At 40.1% G+C, this 17,400-nt stretch overlaps 2 protein-coding genes across 2 annotated transcripts in view; both read left to right on the top strand.

Moving 5' to 3' along the window:
- Window positions 1–8,727, top strand: part of LOC142107145 (uncharacterized) — a 247,993-nt gene extending 239,266 nt beyond the window's left edge. Inside the window, exons 92-94 of the mRNA XM_075190329.1 lie at window positions 3,991–4,108; window positions 4,306–4,425; window positions 8,111–8,727. Of these exons, the coding sequence (XP_075046430.1) occupies window positions 3,991–4,108; window positions 4,306–4,425; window positions 8,111–8,290 (418 nt within the window). The 3' untranslated portion in view covers window positions 8,291–8,727. The remainder of the gene's footprint in view (window positions 1–3,990; window positions 4,109–4,305; window positions 4,426–8,110) is intronic.
- Window positions 8,728–9,085: 358 nt separating this feature from the next.
- LOC142107151 (uncharacterized protein CXorf65 homolog) lies at window positions 9,086–17,310 on the top strand. Its single transcript, XM_075190350.1, has 8 exons — window positions 9,086–9,163; window positions 9,860–9,942; window positions 10,757–10,898; window positions 13,371–13,457; window positions 14,082–14,198; window positions 14,761–14,835; window positions 16,955–17,056; window positions 17,145–17,310. Exons 3-8 carry the CDS (start codon window positions 10,874–10,876, stop codon window positions 17,192–17,194), a joined length of 456 nt encoding a protein of 151 aa, XP_075046451.1. The 5' UTR covers window positions 9,086–9,163; window positions 9,860–9,942; window positions 10,757–10,873; the 3' UTR covers window positions 17,195–17,310.
- Window positions 17,311–17,400: the final 90 nt, after the last annotated feature.

Raw genomic sequence — 17,400 nt, 5'->3', positions numbered from 1 at the left:
GGGAAGGGAAGAGACTGGTAGTGAGAATAGAAAGAAGGGAGAGAGGTAAGGTGAGAGATAGGGAGTGGAGTGGAGAGAGGAAGGAAAAAGACATGAAGAAAGGAGAACTTAAAATCAATCACAATTACCTGTAGTGTGTTCCCACCCATGAGGTACACTGCTGGGCTCCTCTCCCTGGCTTCTGGGAAGTGGAAGTGTGATGCCACAATGCATGGTTGTAAGAGGAAGAGTGCCGGTGCATTTATTTGCCATTCTACAATGAGGCTGGAGGAGATTATAAAAAGGTGTCAGGACAATTAAAAGTTCTGGACCTTGTGGTGAGACTGTTGGTGCATGTCTGTGATTTGGATACAGCACTTTTTGGTGGTCAGAATTTTTGCAGAAGTGGTTAATTGCATCACCCTCTGCTTCAGCTTTTTTTTTTACTGATGCCCCCTCAGTTGGTTTTACATATCCCCTAACAATGTACATAATTTCCGAGGAGAAAGTATCAGGGTCTTTTCTTTAATGCGTTTTTTATTGTTGCGTTTCCCTTGTAGTCCTGAGATTTATAAAGATAAACATTATTCATAGAACACTAACAATAAATCATGTAAAACATGTACTTTGTTGTTATATAATATGAGAATCATCCATAATTACCGCCTCACTTCCACAGAGCTTTTTAGGAACTGCAGCTTGCCAAAGTAATGGTGTGGTGTTCTTTTTTGCATTGAAACCACTCCTTGAAATTGGAGAGCTGTTATTTCCTGGTGAAAGGGATCCCTTACTTCCAGCAAGTCTTAACTGTGTGCTCGATAATATTTAATATTAATATAAATTAATAAGCATTAAAGATAACACTACATCTTTAGGACACCTTAAAACTAGACAAGTCATCATACAAAAGCAAATGTTAAAATCATGCTATGTTGTGAACACAGGTTTTTTCATGTACACAGATGTCCCCCAAACACACTCACCTTCCAATCACAACACAGACACACCTAAATACTAAAAATCCAGCTCAGACCTTCCCGATTAGCTAGTCAAGTAAGAACTTGCTATTCCCAAACTTATTTCTAATTTCCTACTCTCTGCTCCTACTTTACTCAATGCTGGATTGATAACCCTAATTTAAATCAGGAATTAGGCCTCAGTCCCTGAGATAAATAGGTATCAATATCACAATGGAATGAGTGTATCCTCAAGTGAACAGAGAGTTCAGTATCTGCTCAGCCAACTACAAACAGGTAACGTGGGAAAACGCTTGTTTTGTGCATGTACACATGCGCTCAGCGGAGGGTGCACCTAGCAAGCAGCTGTTGTCACATATTATTTTATTTTAGTTTTTTGTCCCACTGGATTACCAAGAAAGAAGATTCTCATTGGACTATTATGTTGTGGAGGAAGATTTTTTTAATAAAGTTTAAATGTGTTTTATTTATTGTTTATTAGTATACTGGAAGGTGGGGTCTAAGTGAACCCATCCCCATTATACTGGGACCACTTGGCTGTCAATGTTGATACTATCGGGTCCCCATTTCCTTGTCCCACAGCCCACTGGTGTCAGGAAGAGCCCGAGTGCTGTTTAGTGCATGACTGGTAGTCTTTGGGGCAGAGCGCGACTCTTTCCTGCATAGTGGCCCCATCCCCACAGTAACAAGGCCGGGACTGGTTGACGTAATGACAGGGTGACCTCATGATGTGACTTTCACTATTATAGTGTAACCAGCACCAGCCGTTTAACCTGGCGCTGGTTTCCACTTCAGCAAGCGGACCAATGCTTGTTGTCCTCCCTGGGGCTGCTGCTCCTTCCCCTGAATTAGTAAAGCTGCTTTAAATTGGGCCATTGGTGTGTTTATTCACTCTTCCTTGATGCTAATGACAAAGTACATTGTGTTGGACACAGGTCAAAAGTTGTTAAAATGTCGAAATTGAAACAAAGCGAACACTGGTCACAGAGCATGTCTGTACTCTGTCTGTACTCGTTGGACTAACAGCGTGAAAGTGCATTTACAAGGCTTTGAAAATGTTCATTAAACACTTTCAAATAATGGCCGTTTACGTGGCCTGCGGGGTTTCCCACTTTAAAAATCAATTTTTCCAAATAACTTCCTTTACCAATAATAGTACACATCCTTTCTACTAAGCAGGGTTCTCTGCTGGTTATTTTCTAAGCTACTCGATGGCAGGGAAGTTTCAGTTAATGCTGCTTTGTCTCCTACAGAGTGAGCCGAGCGCTGAAAGTGATCAGCGGAAGTCCTGGCTATATGTAGGTACCAGTACCCTGCTAAATTCAGCTAATGGTGGATGTTCCACTGCAGTACTGTAATAGATACAGAAAGTTATATAGTAAAATTGGTTTGTGAATTTTTTTTGCAGAATGCAGCAGCATTGGTGCGGCTAAGTGAAAGCTTCCACCAGAAGGCAATAAAAATGTTAAAGTGATAGAAAGTATCGCCGTCCATATTGTAATATTTATTACAATTGGCTTGGGAGCATTTCTGGTAAAAAAAAAAAAAAAAAAAAAAGAATAATTATGTTTTATGATCATGTGATGTATCTGAGTGGTTAGTGACTGATTTAATTAATAATTATTGCTGGCAGAGTGCCATTAACCATTCTGTAAACAGATAAACAGGAACTACTGGCGTATTCTTGCAGTACATTATGCCTAATTAATAAGAAATAACCAGTCTCTCTGAGGAGCAGTTGTCAGAGGATTACTAGACCACGGCTGCAGGAAGGTGTCACACACGGCATCGCTCATCTAAGCATTGGAGTACGTATGCCTGGGATAAAGGGAGGTGGGTGCTATATCTCACAAATGGTGTCAAAACCAGAAAACTCAACTCTGATAGTGTACAAGTCAGGGGGAGGGGGAAATGTATAAGACCCCCAAAAGCAGACATGTTATTCAGGTCTCTAGGTAACTTCAGTCACTATGACCCACAAATGCTTATGAATCGCTGTGGGGAATATCTCTGTTTAGATTGAAGACATACTGAAATTCTCCATTTGTAGAGATATATAGAAGTATGCTGAAGAATTTTGAATGTCCAACTAGTTCCATTTTAATAAAACACAGAAAAGGCATTCTCCCTGGCCGCTAGGACAGAGACCTCAGCATTGCACTCCCTCATAATATTGATTATAAAAGATCTTCTGTCTCGGCCTGCTGTCTCCTAGTAAGACAAGAAGCCCCTTGTTTGGTAGAGTGGATTCTCCTTCACTTGCTTTTCCAAGACCTCCAGTTTCACCTAACAGTCTTTATCTAATCCTTACATAGCCGTCATATTAACCCAAATGCTAAATCTGATCCTACCCTGAGATTTTAACCTACAATGTAACATGAACCCAAGACCTAATTCACTTGGTATGGGGGCCCACAACTGTAATCTTTGCCCTTGGTTCACTAATATCTTAAAATGGCCTGTGTTTAACAGAGGTACTCCCAAGTCTGGTAGATGCTTCATTCAATGAGCTTGCTGTATATTCCAATAGATGTTGTTGTAGTTTATTATAAATACTTGAGTTATGAAGCTTGCTGTGTATATTAATACTGTGTGTTGCTGTGCTTCATTCAAAACCAGTGTGATTGGTAAAGTAACTTTATAATAAATTATTTTACTGTATCATTAATAAATTATTCCATAATTAGGACACTAGGTGGCACTGTTCTTCATGAGTCTTTGAAAGATATATTTTAACTCTTCGGAATAACTTATGTGGCAGTTTGTAAATGTCTGCTAATGGTTTCCTGCATATTATAGAAAATAAAATGAAAGTGAGCTCTATTTGTTAAGAGGGGGATATTCTGTATTTAATATTTAAGAACGTAATAAACCTTTTCCTCTAGAACCAATAAAACCAATTGTAAAATGAGTTGTATTAGTATTGTCTAAACTAGACTGTGAAAAGCTGTTTTTTTTTATTGGTTGTTACTAAATATCATGCTGTTTTCATGAATATAGCAATTAAGCCCCTAAATTTGTGCTCTTTTCTCAGCTTGGAATTTTACAACAGGTTGAAACCCCAGAGAGAACTTGAGAAGATGTTTGTAAGTAATTCCAGCTGTATAAGGAGAAAGCACAGCGAGGGTGATATGGACAGAACGTCTCGCCAGGTGGGTTCCTTGTTATCCTCTCTCTAACTTGCTAACATGAAGCATTTGCCGTACTTTTCAGCTTTCCCAAACATCCATCCCTGAATCCTTCTGCCCTCTGTGAATTTGTTACTGTCCAGTAACTAAGGATTGTTGAGGAATGTGATTTGCACATGTAATACTGTATAATAATAAATACAAGTCCTGCTGAATGACAGGAGGAGGTGACAGATGCTCTCAACGAAGAGTTTCTCCAGCTGGTGATGCAGGCGCTGAAAAATAAGAGCGAAGGGGGAGAATTGAGCTGCGAAATACAGAACTTTAAAGATCCGACTGTGGTAGGTTGTTACTTAGACATTATGTATGAATGACACATCTTACAGTGACACGTGGCATCTTGTTAAACGGCCACAATACCTGTTTTTTGTCTGCATTTATTTATTTTCTTGATGCACTATGTTTGTCCCATGAATTCTTTTACTGTCCCTAACACAACGACTGATATTCCATAGCTCTATCTTTATGTATCCTTTCAGTCATCCTCCAAATTCAAAGTGAGTTGTCTTATTCTAGAAATCTTTATTTATTATTTATTTTAAAATAATGCTGCCTTCCTGATCTCAAAGATAATTTTATATAATGTCAGTTCCTTTTCTCTAAGTTATACATGTTCAGCTCTTGAAACATTCCCTGAGAAATTTTGTTATGCTGCCCAGGAACCATTCATTTAGTAGTCCTTCATTGTTTTGTTTTGTTTTTTATATATATTTATTATTTTTTAGTGTGGAGATGGCCTCCAGCACTGCACTCTGCACTCCCTTACTAGTGATCTATTAAGAGGCAATATAACTTCCCTTTTTGCTGCTAATAATAGCTCTTCCTATGTTGTGTTAGAGATACAGCATTGGAGTTGTTACTTTGGACAACAGAATTTTTAAGCTCATCCCTGCATAAACCTATTCTGTACCCCAGCTGTCAGTTGCAGTGGAACCTTCCGGACATTGAACACCGAACTTTTAGCTAAACCATGTGGACAAGAGGAATATTGCTGTATACTGTACCATCTCTTCAGAGCTGGTCCATGCACTACCCGAGGCCACAATGTGCTGCTCACAATCACCGCTCTCTCTCTTCTGGGGGCGGTGAGATGCCCCCTTGGATTCTGAGGCGAGGGGCTTACCTGGCCTCACAGCAGAACAGGAGTCTGAGAATATATTAAGCTGAGTCAGTGCAGTTATAGCCGCCTCAATGGTGTTTATTTCACTCTTCATAACCCCAACTTTTGTTTTGATGTGTTTTGGAAAACTGACAACTACACAAAAGTATCTTTTATAACTTTTATGACTTGGAGTTTTACAGAGCATTAACCTTCTACTGTGTCCTGTACATAGTAAATATAGAGTCCAAAGAATACTCTCCTTATCACATCTCAATAAGCTTGGTAAATAGACAAATGTCAGTCCTGTTGACTGCAGATAGAAGTTTCCACGTAAACAAGTCTTTAAGTGCCGAGATTTCTGTTCAGGAAGCACATGAATGTCACCCCATACCTCAGGTCACTGTAAGGCAAATGCTGGTATGAAAGTCTAGATCTGCTCTGAATATCGAGTGTATATATTGTACTCTATTAAGCACAATATCAAATCCTAACCACAACCAGCTGCATTATTCCCTCTGAAACTTAGAGACATGACAAGTACAATTTTTAATTATTTCCTTTTGTGCCTAAGCATAGTATTAAGGAATATACAATCATAGCCCCTTGGTCACTGGCAGTGTGATATAAGTGACCCCCCCCCCCCCTCCCACTGGTTCTTCCTTTGGGTCAGACTACTGAGGGGGTTTAAAGTGAACAAGTGCCACTACACATGTTGGTTTCCTAACATGGTGGTTTTTTCGCAGCTGATACAGGTGCAGTAGCGCTGTACAAACACTAGCTAGTAAGAACGGGTGCCGGATCATCTTTCAGGTTTAAATTAATGCAGAGTTTATTTTACATCTTTTAGTTATAGCACATATCAAGTTAATGGCTCGATCAAGGTGGTCTCAAGAGCTGATATTCTCTCTACTCTACGGGGTATATTTACTAAACTGCGGGTTTGAAAAAGTGGAGATGTTGCCTATAGCAACCAATCAGATTCTAGATGTCATTTATTTAGTTTGTACATTCTACAAAATGACAGCTAGACTCTGATTGGTTGCTGTAGGCAACATCTCCACTTTTTCAATCCCGCAGTTTAGTAAATATTTCCCTAGGACTGTTACTCTGCTTCTTGGCATCTCACCTCTACACAGCCAACCTCTGCTTGTTCGCGTCTCTCTCCCTCTATGCTAGCTGACACCCTGGGGCATATCCACGGCAGAGTTGGTACAGATGCCCCTGCTAGTGGTCCTCCATATCAGGCCTCACCGCCCTCACTAAAAAGATGTGTATTGGATGCAATGGTTGTGGTGTGACATTCAGTGGTGATGGCAATGTGTCACTGGTCTCATAGCTATGACCATTCTTGGTCTCTCATAACACTTTGATCACTGTTTTTAAACACCTGTTACCTTAAAAACACTCCCTATTATTCACTGATAATAGCTTCATATTATTACCCCAAATTAGAATAATGATACATTGTGTCATCATACTTATTCTATTTTAATGTTAATTAACTCTGTTACTTACATTATCTCAAACAATATTATTCATCAGTTATTTTCTTTTAACATTTGCACTCTGTTTAATGTCATCTTCATGTTAATTAATCTGCTGTTAATTAAGCATCAATTAGTAGATCCAATTGTGCACTTACTCCCATTAATTAATATCTATGTTACTATTACTCGCAATGTTTTCATGCTATACATGTTTTATTACATTGACCAGTCCTGGATACCACTCAGAAACATTGGTATACAGACCCACTATGCTTGTTATTTGCATAAGGATCAAATATGTCTCACTCTAATTGATCATTTAAACAAGATTACTATACTCCCTGTATTTATACTCCGCTTCTTTCTATGACTACATGCTAATCCACTGTGGAAGTCAAATGCATTTTTATTTTTAGTAGACCGGTCATGTTGGGGGTGTAGTGTCCTATGTCTGTATACAGTATAATAGAATTGTATTATGATCATATCCAGTGGTCAGGTCATATTGGGGGTGTAGTGTCCTATGTCTGTTTACAGTGTAATAGAATTGTATTATGATCATGTCCAGTGGTCAGGTCATGTTGGGGGTGTAGTGTCCTATGTCTGTATAGAGTGTAATAGAATTGTATTATGGTCATGTCCAGTGGTCAGGTCATGTTAGAGGTGTAGTGTCCTATATCTGTATACAGTGTAATAGAATTGTATTATGATCATGTCCAGTGGTCAGGTCATGTTGGGGGTGTAGTGTCCTATGTCTGTGTAGAGTATAATAGAATTGTATTATGATCATGTCCAGAGGTCAGGTCATGTTGGGGGTATAGTGTCCTATGTCTGTATAGAGTGTAATAGAATTGTATTATGATCATGTCCAGTGGTCATGTCATGTTGGAGGTGTAGTGTCCTATGTCTGTATACAGTGTAATAGAATTGTATTATGATTATGTCCAGTGGTCAGGTCATGTTGGGGGTGTAGTGTCCTATGTCTGTATACAGTGTAATAGAATTGTATTATGATTGTGTCCAGTGGTCAGGTCATGTTGGGGGTGTAGTATCCTAACTCTGTAGAGTGTAATTTAATTGTATTACAGCCCAATGGTTAGGTACATATGAGCAGCCTATTTTTTTATTTTTTTTTGCCTCCCTAATAGATTGGAGGGAATGGGACAGTTATGCATCTATTACATCAGTGGGTTATAGTACCATATGTACATATCTTAAAATCAAACAGTGAGTGCCCACTATTGCCTCCTTTAAGTTGTGGTCATTACCACACCTTCCTTATGCTTACATGTAAAAAGCTTCTTATTTTATATTGCATAACATACACTGTTATTCTTAGCCTAGTGACATGGAAACCAATGGAGACTTGTCTAATAGTTTAATAGGTTGGCAGAGAAAAGAGACTTGGGTGTACTGCTTGAAATAAGGAGGCGCTGCACAGCCGAGAGGATCAGCACTGCAGAATCTGACCTACTTTACCTCCAGCAACCTGACTCTAGGACCTCTTCTGTCCAGACTTCAAGTGACGGACAAAATCCTGAGAAACTCCATAAGTGACTCCTAACACAGGAAGTATGGATATAGGTCGGAACTCATACCTGACTCCTGCTCTTAGAACTTGTATGAAAACGTTTATGTTTCTTGATGTATCCAACCGTGAAATATGGCATTTGTCAGATATAAGGGAATATTGACTCTCTGCAGAGGTTGTGTGCAGCTCTGGATTTATGCTAGTGCTGATGGAGCTATAGAACTTTTAAAAAATAATAACAACTTTGTTTTTACCTGTTATGACCTGTAGTTCTTGCCGTAAAGTAACCACCTTGCACAAACACAAGTATCACTCCATTCAGACGGTTATAAAAATCTATTAGGAAATTAGGTTTTCAAATAACCACGATGACTTTTTATACCAAGTGTAAAATTATCCAGGACTCTATTTCCATCTATTTCCATCTACAAGGACACAAATAAAATGATAAAGGTTGCCAAGGGTTATGTGAAATTTATTTTTCCCTGAATTGTGTATCTCTGAACTCTGTAAAGCGAGACACTTGGCACTCTTCTATTACTGAAAGCTCTTGAGATACCTCTCATACATTTTAATGCTCCTCTTACTTCCTGATTAAATTGTGTTCCATAAAGTCTCCAGATAAGAGAGTCATTCACAGGCTGCTTCAGCGACCAGCTGAACTCACAAACACGCTCACGTGTACCAGCTAACAACCCAGGGATAAGAAACACTGCAAACTTGTTCAGACAGGCCAAATAATAGCTGCTTTTATTGTTACTTTTATTATCATAACAAATATCTTACAATGTGGTATTATCAGGAAATGTGTAAATATAACTTTGTAGCGTGTTCTAGAAGTTGGAGCAGTACTGTAAAACTATTAATCTCTTTGTTTCCCTGACTTCTATTGAACTGAGGTAAGTGGGACTATTGTTTCCTTCTGTCCTGTTGACAAGTTTTTAACATAGGGTTTTGACGTTCAGTGTATTTTTATATATTATTACTTATTTATATAATGCCAGTCATATAACACAGCGCATTTGTAGTTAATCACATCGGTGTCTGCCCTATTGGAGCTTACAATCTAAATTCTCTACCACAGACAGACGCCAACTGGGGTTTTTCATCAGAAGCCAATTAACCTATCAGTATGTTTTTGAAGTGTGGGAGGAAACCCATGCAAACACGAGAAGAACATACAAACTCCACATAGATAGGTCATGAGTTCGATTCCAACCAGTGCCCTAAGAGGTGTGAGAACACAATGCTAATCATGGGGCTACTGTGCAGCCCATCTTGGTCATCGCAGGTTCTCAAATTGTTGTCAGTATGAAATCCTATGGTTAATGGTTGTTTCATCCAATATAAACATACATACTTTATACGCACACTTCACACTTGAAGACTCATCCTATAGAAGTTATTTTAGTCACACCTTCTGAAAATTATTCTTTTCAATGTACTTTAAGTGAACTAGTAATATTTAAGGGATATGCACCTTTATTTGTCTGTACTTGCCTTCCTACACCTTTGACTAAATATTTTAAAGTTAAATATATTCCTATTTTTTTTATTTTTGTTGTCTTGTAACATGACACATAGCTCTCTTCCAGTTATAGTTTAATCTTATGAAGAGAGCACAGCTGTGCTGTGTTATATCCAAGAGCAACAGAATGAAATTTATCTGCATGACAAGGTAAATTCATTCCTGAAAACACAGAATGAAATTATATGTATATGTGCACATAGAGATATGTCTCCCTCCTTAAAAAACATTTGTTCACCGGAAAGTATAACCTGATGTTCTGAGTCAGTCAGGATGCTCCTCATTGGTAATGTGACAGCAGTGGAAGGCAGAGGTGGGCGGATATTTCTAAGTGTCTCTGCTCAATACATCAGAAGTCATGTAACTGTGGTTGCCATGCTAATTGCATGCCACTTAGTAAACTGTATAGCTGTAATTCATTTATAGCAGCTTAATTCAAAACACTAAGGAGAAATGAACAACTCCATGTGACATCTTACTGGTAACAAGAGTGATTTATGTTTAGAGAGGATAGCACATTTACAATCCCTGGTATGTATAGATTTATTCCAGGGTCATAGCTAGAAACCACTGGGCCTTATACAAAGATGAAGATTACTTTATTTCACGTTGTAAAAGAAATGAGTAGATGCTTGCGAGGTACAATGAAGTCTCTGTAATTCTACAGTAGCCTGTTCACAGAGCGGAACAGACGTCTCTGCAGATCTGATGTGTTCTTGGCAGCAACCTATAGTAACACCTTGGAGACAAATCTGTGTAAGCGTGCAGGGCCTCTCCATTAATAATAAGGACTGTTTACTGAGCAATCAGGGGAAGCTTGGTAAACAGCAGCACAACGGCTGCTCACCTGTGTCTGTTCCGATCTCTCCCTGGTGATTGCCAATGTTTCCTCTCTGTGCTGCCGTGACCAGAAACGCTCCATACTTCTGCTTCTCATCTATTAGTATTAATTGTTTTCTGTAAGCCTCTCTTCTCAGGTTTTGTTACTAGCGTCCTGCATGCAGACTGCTCGAGAAATTTTTGATACCTGGTGACTTTATTTAATGTGGTCTATTCTGATTCTTTAAGAGTCAAGGCAGCAATGTTTATAACCGTTCTCTATGGTGGTAAGTGGAAATGTATCAACCAATTGTTGTAGCTCAGATCTAACAGCTTGTGTGTCTGTCTGTCTGTCTATCTATCTATCTATCTCCTAACTATCTATCTGTCTAGTTATACTAAACAGAACATTATCTATAAAAGCTCATTGCTGGTTGATGTGTTTAAAATACAAGTGTTGTGATTTTGCAATGGATCCACACCAGTTGACAATAGACCCCACTAAAAAGGTACGGTAATGATTTTTAAGTCTGGCAGCGAAAATCAAATATTTCTCTGGCACAATCCCCCATTTGGGGGATACTGCTCACCATGGAGAGCTGTGCCGGGATCAAGGCACTAACAACTAATTACTTGTCTGGCCTGCCCCCACCCCCCATGCCTCCTGGACAGAAATCATCAGTTTCTTAATTAGTGCCTATGGAATAGGGCACTTTTGTAATCAGTCTTTATTTTAATTTGTTTTCTTTTGTCTTAATGTAAGCTGTGTTCACAGGGTGCAGTGGGCAGAGCACCGACGGTGCTGGCAGCCGCACCCCCTGCTTCATGTTTAGGTCTCCTGGTGAAAGGATCACTGTGTCACCTGCTGAGGTGACCAAGGACCCAGCTCTTGGATCACGACTCCCTCTGCAGTGGCTTAGACGGAGCTGCTAGCGGTCCTTGCCCGCTCCGGTCTCAGAAAGGACACACAGCAGAGACACTGGTGATGGGCAGATAGCTTGGTGTGGAGCGGAGTCGGTTGCAGCTCCCACTAGATACAGTAATACAGGCCACCATTTTACAAGGCGATGGATAGGAGAGGAGGTGCTTCACTACTGGGAGGTGACGCCTCCCCTCTTGCCAGACTTTTTTCTCTCTGTATAAAGTTTGCCATTTTTTACTGCTCTCCCCCGCAGAGGCTGGGGGAAAACTTATCGAGCATTATTCCTGGGAGGAAACTTATCTAGTCTGCATGTGTGATTTTGTGCCTGTCACTGTATTTCATACTGCTGGATAGTTGCGTGATTTTCCTCATTTTCTCAGTGTATTCTATCTGTAAATAGGTTGAGTACTGACTTGTTTCTCTGTATAGGTTACTGTACTCTCTCTGTATTGGGTACTGCATCAGACACACATACTATATATACATAGCTTTTAGTGTTGCTGCACTCCTTACTGTAATAGTGTGAGTGGAATCTCACTCTCTGTTATAGACTATTTTCTACTTTTTGAAACTTCTCACCTGGAAGGTTTCCGTTTTAGTGTCAATTTCCTCAACAAGTGTGTTTCTGAGTTGGCAGCTCTGTCTTGTCGATCACCCTTTCTCATCTCATGATGACTGGACTGTTTTGCATACCAAGCCTCCCTTTCAGCCCAGAGTGGTTTCCAACTTTCATATCATATTGTTATTCCTGCGTTACCTCAGCACCGGCAATCCAGTAGTCAGGCATCTCTCCTTTCTTTGGATGTGGTCAGAGCTTGTGGATCTATGTAGATCACACGGCTTCAGTACTCAAGAGGGCGGTCTCCTGGTGTTATATGACGCTCGCAAATGTGGATGGTCGGCTCTAAACAGACAGTCGCCAGATGGATTACAGCTACTATCCATGAGGCTGATCTCTCTGAGGGATCTCCAGTTCCTGGCGGCTTTACAACTCACTCCACCAGGTCGGCTAACGCCTCCTGGGCGGCACGGCATGGGGCCTCAGCCAGGCAGCTTCAGTCCACACATTCACCAGATTCTACCGCTCTCACTTCTTTGCTTCCAAAGATGCCAGTTTTAGCCAATAACTTTTAATCATAGCTCAGTCTAAGCATGCCCACCCATAGGGGCAGCTTTGGAACGTCCCCATGGTGAGCAGTGTCCTCCACATGGTGATGCCAGAGAAAATGGGAGTTTTGTATTTATTGTAAAATCTGTTTCTCTTAATCCATTCCGGGGACACTGCTCTCCAAAGGGTATAGAGGGTTAAATTTGTGATTTATCATGCTTTATCCCCTTATGAATTGGGAGAAGAGCCGCTATAGCCATACTCCAGAGAAACAGCTGTCCTCTCAGCTCTATAAATAGACCCCAATGTATGTAGATATGTCACCAGCCATGTGTTCTCCTAATGTATCATCACACAGCAGTCGGTGGGCTTCGTGCGAGGTCAGCCACCATACACAGAGGAAACCGCACAGAGATACAATTACAGCGCTGTGTTGTAAGATGCAGACTGTTGCTAGCTACCAGCAATAAGATGGCTTCTGTTACACTGTCAGTGGCCCGTTTACAGAATGTGGGACTTCTCATACATTGTCTGACATTGCCCATAGCAAACCGATACAAGTTGTCTGCTTAGTTTAGTGCAGTTAGACTAATAAAGGAAACGTGTAACAATAGCTTCCTTTTGGACAACGCCACCTTTCTGTCTAAATCAGTTGTCAAAGACATGTCATGGTTGAAATTAAAACTATAAAATCCATTGTATAGATTCAAATTGAAGATTATATTTTAGATAATGAAGAGATTCTGTTTAACATCAACTGTAAAGTTCAACTCCTTCTGCAAAGTATCAAGAGCTCCTGTCACTATGGAAATGAAGGTAATAGGGGGAAAAGAATGGATACTGCATGCTGTCATTTGGTTACTGAGGCCACCTATTATTTATAAGGGCAAGATTTGTCTGTGCATCTATAATATCAGTGCAGACTCTAGAACTTGGGTTTTACTGCTGCTAATGCAAATATGTAACAACCGTATGATACTAATACTAATAATGAGATGATCTATTAAATCCTTTTACACTGTCCTCAGGCTTAACCATAAAGTTAATTAACACAGTGCCATCTGCTGGCTCCATAGTAGGTACTACATTTTATTAAGCGATTTAATGCTTCCAGTAGTATTCCCTGACACATGAAACTTCACAGCCAAATAGCACAGATTGTTTTAGAGATTTCACCTGTGCCTAATCTCATCCAAACCACCACAATAATGTGTGTTTAATATTATGAATAGTAATGTACCAAATATTTGAACATTAATATAGCACTCCGCTAACACAGAGCGAGGGTGTAGTTAGAGGTTTTAGAGAGAGTCCTGTTACATTGTACTGTACTAAATTAATGATCAGCACAGGAAATCGGTGCAGAATGAAGTATAATTGTAAAAAAGGAATACACCTGTGATTGGTGATCACCTTAGCTCATGTGCCTGTATTTTCTAGGTGACGTGGAGCTAGCAGATGACAGTGGACAGGTAAAACATCTCCGGGAGAACCAGCAGCGCTATGCCAATGAGCTCCTCAGTGAGAGAGAGACCTGTGTCCTACTCGCTGTGACCAGTAAGTAGGGTGCAGTCTGGCTGTATGGGGAGCTGGTTAGCACTGGAGTGACAGAACAACTAGTAAAGATGGAAAACATCAGAATAAATTTCCTATTCAATGCTATGTCAAGACTGATCTTCCTCTTTCGCTCTTTCACATCTTCCACATCACTGGCTCCTTGTATCCTCCAGAATACAATTGAAATTAATCACCCTCACCTACAGAGACACCCTACCCTATTCATATATCTCAAACCTCATCTCAACACATTCTCACTATCACTCTCTTCGAATGACCTCTGACCTGCACCTCACCTCGTTTCTGAAACCCAGAAACCCTACCCCCACCTATATTACTGACACTAACACATCCTCACAATTGTCCAAATCTCCACTCTGAGGTACATAGGTTCCGCTTGCAGACCCTCCCTATCCCTGCACTGTAGTGCTTTAAAATAAACAATAATAACACTGTGTTACTCTGTATTTGTAGTGAAGGATGCTTTGCTTGTGTTATTCTGTGGATCTGAATCTCAGCATTCTAGAAATTTATTCTTTCTTTAACATCTGTTTATTTACAGGACCAACCGACTCCTCAGATGTCATATTTACACCCTTGCTGAATGATGATGCTATTGTAAATGCCAAATTCTTAGGTAAGGCTATTCAAATTCCTCTTTTAGCAATCGGCAATGTTCTCTCTAAGTTTTAAAATGTGCAAGCAAAAAGATTAGCAGTGATTAGTGGTTGACAATGTACAGCAAAATTGCAGATGGGAATCCAAAGGACACTTCTCCCTTCTTATCCATCTTGACCTCTGTGCTTCCTTTGATACTGTTGACCACTCCCTCCTTTTGCAAACTCTTTAATGTATAGGCCTCCGTAACACTGTCCTCTCCTGGTTTTGCTCTTACTTCACCAACCGCTCCTTCTCAGTCTCTACACATGAATCCCCCCTTCTACCCTTACCTGTCGAAGAATCCCAAGGGTCCATTCTTGACCACATGCTCTTTTCCCTCTACACCTCATCCCCTGGTGTCCTCATCAGCTCCTGTGGCCTCCATTACCATCTCTATGCTGACCATACTAAAATCTATCCTTCATCCCCTGACCTCTCCCCTTCCCTTCTGTCTTGTGTCTCCTGGTGTCTCTCTGCCATCTCATCTGGGATGTCCCAGCGCTTTCTTAAGCTCAATATTTCCAGGACTGAATTAATTGCCCCTCCTCCCCTTCCAGGGCTCTCACCCTCTCTATTTCTGTTAATTTCACTAACCCTTTCTGTACTTCAAGTGGGATCACCCTCGACTCCTCCCTCTCCTTCAAGCATTCTCTTCCTCTCAAAATCCTGCTACTTCCACCTCCGGAATATATCCAAGATACAGCCCTTTCTCACCATGGAAGCCACCAAAACTCTTATTCACTCTTTTGTAATTTCTTGCCGTGACTACTGTAACCTCCTACTCTCCGGCCTACCTGACTCTCACGTCGCCCCTCGTTTGTTTCCTTATATATCCAGACTAAGATAAAAACACTGACCTGCAACATGTATAAGTGAGTGTCGGAGATGTGAAATGTCTGCACTTATTATGTTGCAACCAGTCCTTTCCAGACAGACAGGGAGTCGTATTTCTAAAAATGGGGAAGTAATTTGATAATGGTGGACATGGAAAATTGCATTCTAAGAATAAAACTGAATTATTAAATTACTGAGTCACTTTACTTTAGGTTAAATTTGAATATTTTTTTTTGAGTAAGCATTTTATACAGAACAGATTTTGTATGGTATAACCCAGATGTGACATTGGTGCTTTTGCGTGCCGTGAGTAGCACAAATGACATTTACACAGAGCACAGGATTCAATAGACGATGATGGTATTCAGCAACAATCTCATTACTTGTGTGTGACATTGAGGGCAGGAAGCCAGTAAAACTCTGCAATCTTGAACCAGCTGATTGCAGCCTAACAGAGGATGGACCTAAACTCGGTGTCACAAGTCACCTAACCAGAAAAAACAAGGATGGGGGCTGAGGAAAGCACTCTTACGGTGTGAAAGGTTTACTCCATATAAAAATTCTTTAGTGAGTCCACTTTCATCATGGAAAAATGCCAGAGGTAAAATGGCACTTTCTATCCACCTCGTACTGACACACAGGTTTATATTGGCAAAAACATTTCCCTGGTACGAGAGTCAGCTGGGGCACTGCCACCGGAGTGATACCAGTGTTCAGCTCTTCTGCAGGCAGAAAATAATCCGTACGGTGCAGAACTACAGTATATTAAGATGTAATGTAGAAATTGTATCAGATGTTATGTTTTGTGACCAGCGGAGGAAAATATACAGCATTGTAAGTGATGACTGCAGGAGTAAATAAGCACATGGATAATTTAAAATAATATGGATATCCCCTTTAAGTTAAACTCATGTCTTCCAGGCAGATTATGTAGATTGATAGATTGGGGAGAGGTTCAATGAGTAAACCAAGTTTAAAAAAGGACTTCATCAAGGAATTTGAATGGCATATAGGTGGTGAGCATGGATTTGGGGATCAAATTGTGTTAATGGTGAAATTGGATGACCTACTTTTTTTCTTGTTTCTGGCTAGCGTTATCTCACTCTTTATATTATGCCAATTGTACCACCAAATGAAATACAGCTTCTCTTCACATTTTAACCCCCGCCCTCCACGTACTTGCCTATTGGGCTAATCACTAAGGCAACAGTTTTCATTTACTGATGTTTCTACTTTTATAAGTATTTTTTTTTTCTCTGTAGCCAAGTTGGGAAACTGGGGAGAATCCAAGGATTCAAGTCGTAAGTCAAAATCAAAAAAGTCTAACAAAAAAAACACCGTAGTGATTTCCACTTCTCCCGAAGGTAAGAAAGGTTTTTCTGTAACGCAATAACTGGAAAAGACTTTCTGTAGACAGGTAAAAGTGATCCTTTTTTCTTTTTTTTCCTTCAGCAACTGGAAAACAAAGCATATCTGTCCGAAAACGATCACTGAAGCCGTGAGGAAGGAGGCTGGAGCCATGTTCATTCACCTCATTCAATCCACCCAGATCCTGGCCGCCTTCGTTTAGTTTAGTTTTGAGGCATTATTGCCTTCAAATATATGTTTATAGAAGTGATTTTGTGATTACTGTTTTCACTAAAATAACAAAAATTGACTTATCCAGTTATGGGATTCAGAAAGGACCCAGAGTAAAAACAGATGGAAA

The sequence above is a fragment of the Mixophyes fleayi genome, chromosome 11 (assembly GCF_038048845.1).
Source record: "Mixophyes fleayi isolate aMixFle1 chromosome 11, aMixFle1.hap1, whole genome shotgun sequence".
Taxonomy (NCBI): domain Eukaryota; kingdom Metazoa; phylum Chordata; class Amphibia; order Anura; family Limnodynastidae; genus Mixophyes; species Mixophyes fleayi.
The sequence above is the reverse complement of the archived record's forward strand: the minus strand, read 5'-3'. Positions and strand labels throughout refer to the sequence as shown.

Excerpts from the sequence above, each read along its gene's own strand:
- LOC142107151 (XM_075190350.1), top strand. The coding sequence starts at position 10,874 with ATGTTTATAACCGTTCTCTATGGTG. Across the intron at positions 10,899-13,370 it reads TATAACCGTTCTCTATGGTG|ATAATGAAGAGATTCTGTTT; the intron begins GTAAGTGGAAAT and ends ATTATATTTTAG. Across the intron at positions 13,458-14,081 it reads CTGTCACTATGGAAATGAAG|GTGACGTGGAGCTAGCAGAT; the intron begins GTAATAGGGGGA and ends TGTATTTTCTAG.